At 57.7% G+C, this 12571-nt stretch overlaps 3 protein-coding genes across 3 annotated transcripts; 1 reads left to right on the top strand and 2 right to left on the bottom strand.

The window, feature by feature from the left end:
* Positions 1-1262: 1262 nt before the first annotated feature.
* INS49_000538 (uncharacterized protein) lies at positions 1263-6619 on the top strand (the record flags this gene model as incomplete). Its single annotated transcript, XM_043161375.1, has 7 exons — positions 1263-1512; positions 1703-1899; positions 1968-2326; positions 2420-3041; positions 3218-3228; positions 4273-4301; positions 4485-6619. 7 exons carry the CDS (start codon positions 1263-1265, stop codon positions 6617-6619), a joined length of 3603 nt encoding a protein of 1200 aa, XP_043029881.1.
* Positions 6620-7379: 760 nt separating this feature from the next.
* INS49_000537 (uncharacterized protein) lies at positions 7380-10576 on the bottom strand (the record flags this gene model as incomplete). The annotated part of the gene is made up of 5 exons (XM_043161374.1): positions 7380-7835; positions 7907-9101; positions 9157-9981; positions 10051-10391; positions 10481-10576. 5 exons carry the CDS (start codon positions 10574-10576, stop codon positions 7380-7382), a joined length of 2913 nt encoding a protein of 970 aa, XP_043029880.1.
* A 1237-nt stretch (positions 10577-11813) lies between these two features.
* INS49_000536 (uncharacterized protein) lies at positions 11814-12571 on the bottom strand (the record flags this gene model as incomplete). Its single annotated transcript, XM_043161373.1, has 3 exons — positions 11814-11968; positions 12165-12382; positions 12564-12571. The coding sequence occupies 3 exons, from the start codon at positions 12569-12571 to the stop codon at positions 11814-11816; spliced, it is 381 nt and encodes a 126-aa protein (XP_043029879.1).

Here is a 12571-nt window from a genome sequence, read left to right as displayed (position 1 = left end):
AGTCGGTGCTTTGACCACCCACCAGCCATCATCAGGACCAACGCAATGGCTCCAGCGTGGGGCGCCTCCCTGCGGCAGCAACACCCCCGACCGAGTCCACAACGACTCCTCTTTCTTGCTGTTCCAAGACTACTACTGTACATCCACAGACGGGGGGTGCCGTTGCTCTCTTAGGCTAATGTTTGTCAATCACAGACTGATTGCCGTCTTCGGTCCGTCATCACTCAATCGGATCCGCATTGGTCCTGCCTGCATGCGGGCCTGGCACCCGAGGACTATTGGCTTGAACGACAAGCCGAAAGATTGCGTAGCATCCATTGACACGAGTGTGCTGATCCAGCTCTGGCGGCATCTCCCCATGGCCTCAGCCCAACATCCTTGAGCACCTCGGCGCCCCTACCGCGTCTGCTCAGGGTAATTGGCGGATGGGGTGGGACATCACACACCTGCTTCCTAAGGTCCCTGTCCCGCACGTTGTGTGGCGTGTTACGCAGTATTTCAGCCGGGCCTGTGCCTTTTGGTATTCCTCTGCAACTGCTCAGGCTCAACATCGGAAAAATGAGCCTCGTACCTCGTACGCTGGCACAGACGGGCCTGCTTGACACGCAGCCGGATTCCTGTACCTCAGCAAAGCCCTCTCTCACATGCCCGGGCGGTCTCTTAAGGATATCTCGGGTTGTGCTCGCCGCCGACATCATGGCGAGAAACTCTGCAGTATAAACTACGTGCTCGCTCTCCATGCTTGATTGGTCTCGGTCATGTCAAACACGTCCGAGTTTGTGGTTCCAGGTCGGCTGCTTCATGTGCTCTGCCACTGCCACTCACTACCCTCCACGGGCAACACGCTGTCACTTCAGGCACTTTCCTGTTGAAGAGTGACAATGGAATCGACTACCCAGTCTTTTCAATGCAGTCACTAGCCTGCGCCGATTCCCACTCACCTCTTCACTAGCGTCCCCATCGCCATGTCACTCCCATGGACAAGGTCCAAAGGGACCCGCCCCCTTCCCACTCTAACCCATCCATTCCCGTTTCGTCTCCAGACTGTCGGATCCATTCACTTGCTGTCAATACCACATGCCACAAACCTAGATAAGCGAGGCTTGATTCCCTGCTCGACATGACCTTTTCAGATCCTCGCTTAATCCTCGATTACCTCACTCTCCTGCTGGCCTCCCATCTACCTCATATGCCATATCTCCCGCAGCACCATCACCTCCCTTAGTGGTCTTTGCAATAATTCAGACTCCTTCCCCCGAGCAATGGCGGTGCTCGACCGCATTTTCCCTCATTCTGGGGAGATAACGACCACTGCCTTCTCCTTTGCCAACCTCGTCGCTCTCCTTGTCCTAGGCCTGCTCGGAATCCTTTCGTTATCGACCTACACCACATGGCGTCGTCTCAGACACATTCCTGGGCCACCGTCTGCTGGTCTCAGCAAGTGGTGGATGCTGCGTAACACCCTTGGTGGGAACATGCATCTGGCTCTGAAGGCAGCTTGCGATACCCATGGTAAGAAGTGGTTGGTCACAGCCCAGAACCCCGAGTTCTCGGATTCCTTCCTCGTCAACACCAAACGAGACATGCAGATGTTCTCCTTGCGCGTCAGCCTGAGACACCCGTGAACGTCGAGCGCATGGCGGCGAGGAGGCAGGCTGTTGGCCAGAGTCCGAGCGTTGCTGACTGGTGATTGTGTGTACAGGTCATGTCGCCCGCGTCGGGCCCAACACAATCGTAACGGACGATCCGGAAGTTGTGAAGCGCATGTGGGCCGTCCGTTCCAGGTACAAGAAGGGTGATTTCTACGACGCCGTCCGATTTGACCCCACCCGTGACAACATCCTCTCCACAAGGGACGATGAGCGGCACAATGAGCTGCGGGCGAAAATGGCTGCAGGAGTAAGCAGTTGTGTACCCAGTCCCATTCCTGTTTGGACACTAGCCCGCTAAAACTTGCCCATCTGCAGTACGCCGGGAAGGAGAACGAGGGACTCGAGCTCGGAATCGACAAGGGCATCATGGCATTCATCGGTCTCATTGAGCGCGACTACGTATCCGAGGGTGCCATCTACCGCCCCATGGATCTGGCCAGAAAGGCTCAGTACCTGACCCTGGACATCATCGGCGACATTGCCTTCGGCTCAGACTTCGGCCACCTCACTCAAGATGCCGATGTTCACGAATATATCAAGAGAACCGAGGCCAGTATGCCCGCCATGATGATTGTTAGCGTCCTGCCCGTCCTGGCGAGACTGATGCAGTCGCCGCTCCTCCGTCGATTCATGCCCTCAGAGAAGGACCCTCATGGGTTTGGAAAATTCATTGGGTAGGTCGAAAGGAGAATGATTCCACCTGTTGCACTGTGTTGCCCGCGACTTATGCTGTACAAAGAATGCGGCTGACAGGTCCTTGAAAATAGTGTGGCCAAGAGGGTGGTAGCCGAGCGGCTCGGACCAAACGGAACTGACCGCAAGGACATGCTCGGGTCCTTCCTCAAGCACGGCCTGAGCCGGGAGGATGCCGAGGGAGAAGCTCTCGTCAACATCATCGCCGGCTCTGATACAACCGCCACTGCTATTCGGACCACCATGCTCTATCTGATGAGCTCGCCTCAGGCCTACAGGAAGCTAGTGCACGAGATTCGCACGGCAGCCGCGAAGGGTCATATCTCCAGCCCCATCACGGACGAAGAGGCTCGCACCCTCCCGTACCTGCAGGCGGTCATCAAAGAGGGGATGCGCGTGTTTCCGCCCGTGACGGGCTTGATGCCGACGGTCGTACCTCCCGGTGGCGACGTCATCCGCGGCATCCCTGTGCCCGAGGGTACGGAGATTGGTTGGTCGGCTTTTGGTGTGCAGCACAACAAGGGTGTGTATGGCCTTGACGCGGAGACATTTCGGCCGGAACGCTGGCTCGAGGTCAAGGACGAGCAGCTGCTCCAGGAGATGACCAGCACATGGGAGCTTGTATTCAAGTACGGCAAGTGGCAGTGCCTGGGAAGGTCTGTCGCCCTGCTAGAGCTGAACAAGATATTTGTTGAGGTGAGTTACCCCTTCCTGAGATGCATCCCTCCTGTCCGATTTACAGCCGGCCGGCTGTCGTCACCCGCGCAGTCAGCCGGCGGCTGAGCGGCAGACACCCCTTTCTTCAAACCATGCCGCATGACTCGGTCCCCGTCGGATTATGATTTTGTATGCTGACTGTGCATCGACAATAGCTTCTGCGTCGGTACGATTTCGGACTGCTCAACCCTCCTTCCCCATGGACTTCATTCAGTGCTGGCATCTTCATACAGTCAGAACTCTGGGTCAAGGTGACCCGGATCTGAAGAGACCAGGACCAGCATTTGGACTGAATGGCATTCATGAAGTTTGGCCGAGAAGGGGCAGCATTACCCAAGGTGGCTATGGAAGTTGCACAACGACCTCGTCTTTCTTTCCGCAGCTTACTTTCTTCACATACCCAGGGTGGCACAGGATGCGTTGTTTTCTTACAGCAAATGAGCGGGCATTTTTATGAATTATGGTTTGGTCGGTCAAGCAGTGCATTTTGCAAGGGCGGCCATGACCGACGGCGGTGTCAGAGCCTTGCCTACCAGCGGCAGGGCCATGGCTTTGACTAGATGGCTGCAGCAGCAAAGCCGTTTGACTCACTCCGAGGTAGATAGGCGCCCAACGAATTATCTTTCAATGTCTTGATGCTACGATTCACGAGCTGTGCGTGGTTTTGTGAAGCGGGCAGCGGCCCTCAGGCTGAAGGGGCAAGCTCGATGCAATGCGCCACGACAGTGTCTGCTGTGTGGACTTGTGATCCCTGTCTCAGTGTCCCACCCGCTCCACGGTGATGAACCGCTAGAATCTCGCTTGCGCTTCTATCCGTCTCGCTTATGCCCGTCAGAGCTTGGGGCTGGGGCCGTCAACGGAACCTTATTGCGTGGATGCCTGATCCCTGGAGGAGATGGGGGAGCGAAAATAAAAGACTGGGCCCGCAGCCCAGTTCTTTGAACAGTCAAGCCTACGCACATGGTTCAGCAGCCTGACCACGTTCTCTTCCCCAGTGGCCCAGCGCATTTGCACATCTCGCGCAGCCAACACCCGACCGGGCGCAAAGCCGCAGTGCCACACACGACACCGTTTTTCAGCTCGACACCCGCAAGGAGCAGGCTGGCTCGCGCAGTGGCCCGGGAGAAGCAGCAGCGCTCAGGAGGGACGCGGCCCACTCCTACATGCCCACCTCTACCCATGACCTAGCAAGCTCATGCTTGTGATGCAGCCACAGGAACATGTCGCACACGTTCTGCAGTAAGCCGTCACGCAACAAGAACCGGGAGAGTTCAGCTACCCCCCTTCTACAGTCAGGACGCTCGGCAGGTACTCGGACCCGCACCCGCCCACACACCCCCCTCCGCGCCGCGAGCCCGAGGGGAGGGGACGACGTGGCCATGGCAGGCGCAGCTGCACATGCAGGCGCACACGCACATGCAGCTGTGGGGTTACGCGCCCTCTGTGCCTCTGCGGCCGCGAGCATCAGGGATGAATGCGACCACGTCCTCCTCCAGAGGGCCCTGGCCGGCGAGGAGGGCAACAGCAGCCGGCGAGGAGAGGATCGCTGCGCTGCTGCCGGCGGGGTGGTTGGTGCGGATGATGCGGCTGCGGGCGATCGTGATCACAGCACCTCGGCGACGACGGCGAGCGCGACGGCGAATGGCGACGGGGCTGGGCTCGGCCTAGCGGACTGCGGTGAGCCGCTGGTGCATCTCCTGTCACGGCAAGCGTCGCGACTAGTTACTCTATACGAGGCGGCCGCGCCAGCATATCCTTCCATCACGTCGCCTGTACCCGTCGGGCCGGCCACGACTGCCGAGGATGATGGGCGGCCTAATGCCACACGGCCATCCGCACATGGGACACGGCAGTTGCGAGCTGGCTATAACGACACGGCCTGCGGCGGGGCCGTTGGGCACCATCCCATATTGAAGAGGCTCGACGACATTATATCGATCGCATATGCCAAGTTCTATGCATATCTGTACAAAGATCTTCCCCTCTGCTGGAGGCAGCTGTACACGGACGCCAGCATACTCAAGTTCGGCTACCTGTTCCTGTCCTCGTCCCAACAAATCTGGGAACTGGCGCGGGACGGGGTTGGTGTGACCGTGTCATGCCAGGATGCGAGAGACACAGCCGAGCAATCAATGCAGGCCATGGTGAAGACTCTAGACTTGGCACTGATACTCGCTGGGGCTGGCGGTCTTTCGCGTGGCAGGAAATGGATCGACACCGCCTTCGGCCTCTTTGAGAACGTCTGCGATCCCACCAACACCGGTGAGACCATGACTACTGCAACATGCGGTTCCCATTATGGCCTGCCCGCCATGACAGCCGCTGCCAATATCACGCCGCCACCAGCAAAGAGGGCCAGGCTCGACTTGTCAGCTCCCACAGCGGCGCCGGGGCAAGCGTTGCGTTCGTTCTCCACGTTCGAGCCCTTCACTCCACCTGTCCGGAACGCCATCCGCCGCGTCTCCGCAGATGTCATGGACATGACGGCCTTTCAGCAGTACCTCGACCGTGCAGACCCGCGTCGAGGGCCCGAGCCGCTGATCCTGACGGGGCTCATAGAAGATTGGCCAGCCAGGGGGGCTCGGCCATGGAACAACCCGGAGTACCTGCTGTCGCGAACCTTTGGGGGGCGACGGCTGGTTCCCGTCGAGATCGGCAGGAGCTACGTGGACGAGGGCTGGGGCCAGAAGATTGTGGCCTTTGGAGAGTTTCTGAGGAATCATATCGACCCAACCTCGGTGGCCCCTCATCAGGGAGCCCCTGCACCAACAGACCAGAGCCAAGATTGGCGACGCATGCCTGCGGCGGCCGGGCAGGCAGGTGACAGATCAGATACTCCTCCTGCCGCCCCTCCTAATACCGCGGACCACCCGACGGCAACAGCAGCACCAACACCAACACCAACACCAGCAGCAGTAGCCTACCTGGCGCAGCACCAGCTCTTCCAGCAGCTCCCGCAGCTGCGAAACGACATCCTCATCCCAGACCACTGCTACACCGCGCCCCCTCTCCACCCCACCGACCCATCGCAAGACCAACCAGAGCTCGACGCCCCTCTCCTCAACGCCTGGTTCGGGCCCCCTGGCACCATCACGCCCCTCCACACCGACCCGTACCACAACCTGCTGGCCCAGGTCGTCGGCAGGAAGTACGTGCGGCTGTACTCGCCCCTCCTCGGAGGCGGCGCGGACGGCAGCGGCAGCGTAATGCGCGCGAGGGGCCGCGAGGGCGGCGTCGAGATGGGCAACACGAGCGCCTGGGACGTGGGCGTGCTCGAGGGGTGGGATGCCGACCCCGACGCCGAACCCCAGGCCTCGATCTCCTCCGCCAGCGACGGAAGAGATAGGGACGGGGATGCTGATGGGGACGAGGGAGAGGATGGCGAGGCAGCCGCCTCCAGGGCCCGCCAGTTCCGCGAGGTGCCCTTCGTCGACTGCATCCTCGAGCCGGGCGACACTCTCTATGTGCCCATCGGGTGGTGGCACTACGTCAGGGGCCTCAGCGTCAGCTTCTCGGTGAGCCTCTGGTGGAACGGCGGGGAGGACTGGTGGTGGTAGTAACTAAATAGCCTGCGGGTTTTGTTGGAGCGGAGGGGGCTCCTATCCTGTCCATAGCGTGGTCCTTGCTCGGCACCGGTTTCCCTCCTCAGGGACAAATGTCCCGGCCGAGCCGCCAGTACACCTGTGTATCTACTGTGTCTTGTCTTTCCACGACCCGCCTTCCCCGTCGACATGCTTGGCCGTTCCCCTGTCAGTCTGCATGGCTCTCTACTGGTCCTGCTGTTGGTTCAGTGTCTCGGTGTCAGGGGCTGTAGTCCTTGTCTCTATCCGGCTGCACTGTGTCGTAATTCCCGCCGCTCGCCTTCCCTCTCCAGTCACTCAACACATTTATTACGCCGCGGTCACCGTGTCATATATGGTGTCAACCCTTCCTAGTGATGCATCGCATTGACTTGTACCTCTGCCTGGAGAGACTCAGGATCTAACATCCACCCGAGCATCATCATTCTGACATGACGTGTGCGTGCGCGCGCCTCCCTCTTTATACTCATCTGCTGGTTATGCATATTTGTCGACAAGTCAGGAAGGAGACTTGTGCATAGGAAAAGCAGAGCAGGATAGAACTCAAGCGCCCAACGCCGGCTATTCATCGTATTCACCTTCCAATCTTTCCTTTCCCGCTGTGCCTCGTTCACCAAAATTCCAGCACTCCAACGGATGTCTTCCTGTTTTCCATCGCGTCGTGTGATGTGAAGGTGTGGATGTCCACAATTGCCCGACTGCTACTCTCCCATCCCGTCGCACGCACTACTTTCGCCTACAGCCGCCCAGTGACGACCTCCCTCTTGAAAATTCGGACCCCCCAAACGTCATAAAAGTGTATGTTATCGATGGTCTCGATTTTGGGCATACCGTCCAGGCCGGTGAATTCTTCCTCATCGTCCTCATCGCTCTCGCTCCCCAGGTCGAGGTTGTCCAGGGTCAGGACAGGGAAGTGGTCGCCATTGGGCAGACTTGTCAGAGGGACAGCCTTCTCTTTGCCCTTTGACTTGGCAGACTTGCCCTTCTTCTCCTTTGGTGTGTCCTTCAGCCTCAAAATGCGCTCAACGCGCTCGTCGTCGTCGATAGCGAGCCACTCGAGCTTGAGTTCAGGGTAGTGCGATAGGTTGTCAATGACGAACCGCTTCGTCTCGCGCATGACCCAGACGCAGGTGTCGTCATTGCGGAGGTTGATTATGTGCAGGGCGCGTAGATTCACGAGGCCGGATATGTGCTGCAGAGTCGTGTGCTAAAACCCAGGTCAGTCATGGCCACGCGCAAGTAGGACGTGGAGAAAGGACTCACGATAGCACGAATCCCCAGACTGACGGCCAGCTCTTCGAGTTTCTTGCCACGCCTGCAGATAAGCAACATTGTCTTCTCGTCAACATCCCATGCCGAGTCTTGTTGGTTTTTGACCATGAGTCGCTTCAGGCTTAGCATGTGCCTCTTCAGCACCATGCGTCTGATCTGGTCCATCGTGATAGCCGTCTTTGGTCCAAACGGCTCAGGTTTGTACTTGTCCGGCCTCTCGAGCATAAACAGCTCATTGAGCTCCTCCAACTGGGAGACGAATGTCAAGAATGGCACCGAGACGTTGTCCGTGAAGATCTTGCGCAACGCAATCGGCTGCAATTTGTTTTCCTTGGCGAACAAGGCCCATATGGGAGCCTGGTTGCCAACGTTGAGCAGCGTGATTCTCCTCAAAACGCGGAGGTCGATGGCTCGCGATAGCACCGAGGCCTTAACGGGGATGAGATAGATACTGAGCGTCTGGAGGCTCAATCCTCTCGTCGACCGTGCGTATTCCGTGATGCGGCTCGGAACACCCTCTGCGTCCTCTGCCTGCGCCACAGCAGGATCTTGCTTTTCTGCGTCCTCGATCTCAGCTGCCACAACAGCCATCTCGCTCTGGATGTCTTTGATGTTGGTGCTGAGCTCGATCATCCGCAAATCAGCTTCCTGCATTCGCTTCTCTGATTCGAGTCCTGGTTCGGTAGGGAGTTCCTGGATCTCCTTGCGCAACTCCCCAGCCTGTATTTCGAAGGACTCGAGCTTTTCGGCCAGCGTCTTGAAGTTCTGCCTTTGGGCTGACAGGTTGGCAGCGGCATTAGATTCATTTGAGCCCAGAACCAGAGGGATGTCACCGTTTGCCGAGACATTCTGGACCCCATTGCCGTTTGAGACAGGTTCCTTGGTTGATGCCACTTCAGCCCCGTTGCTAGTATCAGGTGTGGCGATCTCCGACGGCTCCTCCACAAAGCTGTCCTCCACTGGCTCTTCAATGTTAATGTCATCCGGGTTCGCGTCTTGCTCAGGCTCCTTGCCTTTTGGAGTCTTAGGCTCAAATAAGCTGAGCTCGGCCTGTTGAGAATTCTCGGACTTGGAGGCATCTGGCTCGGCCGTGCCGTTCACGTTGGCCCCGCTGGCACTTGACTCTCCGTTGACCCCGTTCTCTTTGGGAGCGCCTGATTTGCTCTCTGATTCAGCGACGTAGGTCCTAGCCGCCGTTTCTATGGTGTCCAAAATCTCCTGCTGCTGCGAAATCGTCCGACCCCACCAGATCTTTCATGAGCTTCTCCGACACAGCCTTAAGAGAGTCGATGAAGTACTGGCCAGGGTTCGCCGTCTTCTCCTCGCTCGGGGGCTCATTCTCCTTATCCCGTGGCTTTTTGGTCGGCTTCTTAACCAAGTAAGGCTCCACGTCAAAGATGCGACCCAGCACAGACTCTTGGGTCTTTCGCTCCTCCTGCGCACGGAACGCTCTGGCCGGTCCACTAACATCGTCATACGGGGTAACGGGAGGTGGTGCTACCACTGGTACAACCTGGAACTCGTCGTCGGGATCCGAATCATCGGGGTCGATGTCTGGGGGTGGCTTGCGTGCGCGCATGGCCATGTTGTGCGAAAATGACAGCTTGAGCTTGGACAGTGTCGCCTGGGAGTTTCTGACGCAGGACTTGAGCTCCGTGACCACGTCCAAGTCATCGATGTCCAGAACCGACAGGGTCTTCAAGTTCTTGAAACCTGACAAAGTGGGTGGGTTCTTGGACGTTGAGGACTTCTTGAGTGCTTTGATCCTAGCGGGTGGCTTTGGGGGCGGATGCAATGGCGGAAGAGACGACGTAGGCGGTGGTATATAGAACGGTGGGGGCGGGGGCGGAAGCGCAGCAAAGGTCGGTGGCGGAGGTTGTGAATCAATGAGTGGAAGATGATGCGTGGACGCGTTCGGGGACGCACCGGGTGACGAAAGAGGCAATGGCGGGGGATGCTCGTACAGAGATGGTCCTGCTTGGAGACGTATGTGAAGATGCGACAGGGTATCGATACTGTGGAGCGCCTTGTACACCGGCCGACTGAGCTCGACACGGATATTCCATCTACGGGAGAGCAAGTTAGAATATGTAGCCTGTATCAGGACGAAGCGCGCCAACTCAAGGCGGTCCTACCTCAGGGTCTCCAGAGCCTTTGCCTTGCGCAAGGTCAGGAGGAGTAGAGTATTAAGGAACTTGCCGCAGCTGACGCTGTACAGGTAGGGTTTGTACGCCGTCTCAGCCTTGTCGCCGGCACTCAGGGTATCAAGCGATATGTCTCTGAGGTGTTTCGCATAGTCATATTCACTCGTGACGAAGGTCTCCAAGCCGCCTGCCAGCCCGTCTATTGGCGAGTCGAAGGCGGGGTCGTCCTCGTCGGGGAAGACAATGTGGAAATTGCGATACAGCTCGGCGGCAGCCAGAGATCTGAAGTGGTTGGAGACAAGAGACAGGCAGATGAGCTCTGGTTGATGGCACTGCGGCTGTGGTTCAGCAGGATGTCCTTGGACCGGCCAGATGGAGCTGGCGCGCGAGAACGATGGAGGGGTCCACGGCGGGCGCTTACATGACTGATGATGTCCTTCTGTATCTCCTGGGGCAGATCTGTGAATTGAAGGCCTGCAGAGGCCGGAGCAGCCTCGTCGACAGGATCCGACGCCATCGTGCGAGGCTGGCGGGAGTTGCTCAGAAGAGCGCGGCGAGATCGGCAGGCGCTGGGAGAGGAAGTGCTGATGACTGCGACGAGGTAATAATTCGGCTGTCGGCTGCTGGTCTGGTCTGGCAGCTTGGCAAGGCAAGAAACGCAGGCTGCGCCGGCCGTTTCGCACAAGAAAGAAGAGGCGGCTGCAGATGATGCAATTGCTCTTAAGCACACACAGAAACAGTCAGTGCTAAGTGGATTGTTTAAGAAAACGACGTACAAAGAAAAAAGGAGTGAAGATGCTTGTCGAGTGAATCCGACGTTGAAAGGGCGAATTTGATGTTGGAGTCAATAGAAACGGTCCACTCACTTTTGGCTGCTGAGATCGGCTTAGATCACCTAGAGTGGGCGGAGCGCTAGGCGGGCAGCCGGGGACGGGGCATGGGGGGGGGCGCATTTGCGGTGGTAGAGCTGGGGCGAGCGCTTCAGGGATTGGGACGGCCCCCGCAGCCAATCACCCTACAGCCTGCAGGGATCGTAGGGGTTCGCCAAGCACTCAAGAGTACCTGGACCACGTATATACGTACACATGGGTGGCTACTACTGAGGGCAAGGAAAACTAGATAGACTACCTACCAAAATGTCATTCTACAGTTTGCTTTATATCTAAGAACCTGCAGTTGACAATACCACAGGCGGTAGGCCCACGGGAGAATTCTCCACAGGATGCTACTCAATAGGACGTACGTTATGCCGTACGAGATTCTGGCAGGAAGGTGTATAGCACCATCAGGGGCTCTCTCCAATCAGCTCTTCCAATGTCCTCAGCCAGGGCTGTCAGCAGGTTAGTGGCTGGCCTGGGTGTACCTGCGCCCAATGGGGCACCCTCGCGACCCATCGTGAGCCTCAACAGCTGAACCTGGAATTCATGGAAGAAATGGCGAAGAGGCATGGGCGAATGATTCACTTCAGCTCGGCTACGAGGATGCGGGAACGGTAGATGACCACATACCGCAGCAGACGCTTGGTTTCATCAGCAGGCAGCGTCTCAATGCTCCGGGACAGAGCAGCCAGAATGCATCCAAGTTGTCCAGTCAAAGAGGCCCAGATATAGGGTTGCTCCCTGCACCCTCGCCCAAAATCCCCGTCCTCTCTTGGCGATGAGGCTGCGTTGGACTACCCCAAGACATCAACACGCGAGCATACCTTTTCTCCAAATATGCATTGCACCCTACAACGGTGGACTACCCTAGCATGTTTAGACCAACTCCCACTGGGCGTATATATCCCAGCTCATACCGCACCTGCCCTTCTTCGACAGAAATTGCGCCTTCGTAACTCCTCTCCCATCCTGCTCGCCGAGGGTCTTGAGAGCGATCAATTGGATCTTTTTGTCCGGGGCTCCCGAGGTCCCTGTGTGATCAAACGTCAGTTGACAGAATCGATCTCGTTGTGTGGAACACGCACCTGGCTGGTACGTCACACCACCACCAGAACCCGTCGCTCTCGCAAGAGACGAGGTCGTCCTTCCGCCCGTCGACCCCGTGGATCTGAACCATCAGAAGCCTCGGCTTCCCCAGTCCATTTCTCTCGCTTGTCCAGTGCTCACACACCTTTGCGAACTGGAATCTCACCACCTCGCCACTGTAGACGGGTATCTTCTTCTCCGCCGGCGAGGAGCACCACTCGTTGAGTCCCTCGTCAATGGCGTTGGAGAACCACTGAGTGCGTTCGCCCCTCGATACGCCCACGAAATACTCCTCCCAAGAGGGGGTTCTCCCGTCATCCCGGAAAAAGTGTCGCGAATCTTCCGGGAAATGAGTCATCCTGCATACTTCGTCAGCCAAGGTCGTTCGCCTTGCAATACGACGGGAAAAAGGTTGCTGCACCAAGCCCTGCTCTGCGGACCCGGTTGGAACAAATGAACCTTTTCCCCTGGTACATGACTGTCCCTTTCTTGACGTGTGCCGGGAGAGAAAACAATTGAGAAGGAAATGGGAGCTCATACCCAAACAT

This window comes from Diaporthe citri, assembly GCF_014595645.1.
Source record: "Diaporthe citri strain NFHF-8-4 chromosome Unknown scaffold_1, whole genome shotgun sequence".
Lineage (NCBI taxonomy): Eukaryota > Fungi > Ascomycota > Sordariomycetes > Diaporthales > Diaporthaceae > Diaporthe > Diaporthe citri.
The sequence above is the reverse complement of the archived record's forward strand: the minus strand, read 5'-3'. Positions and strand labels throughout refer to the sequence as shown.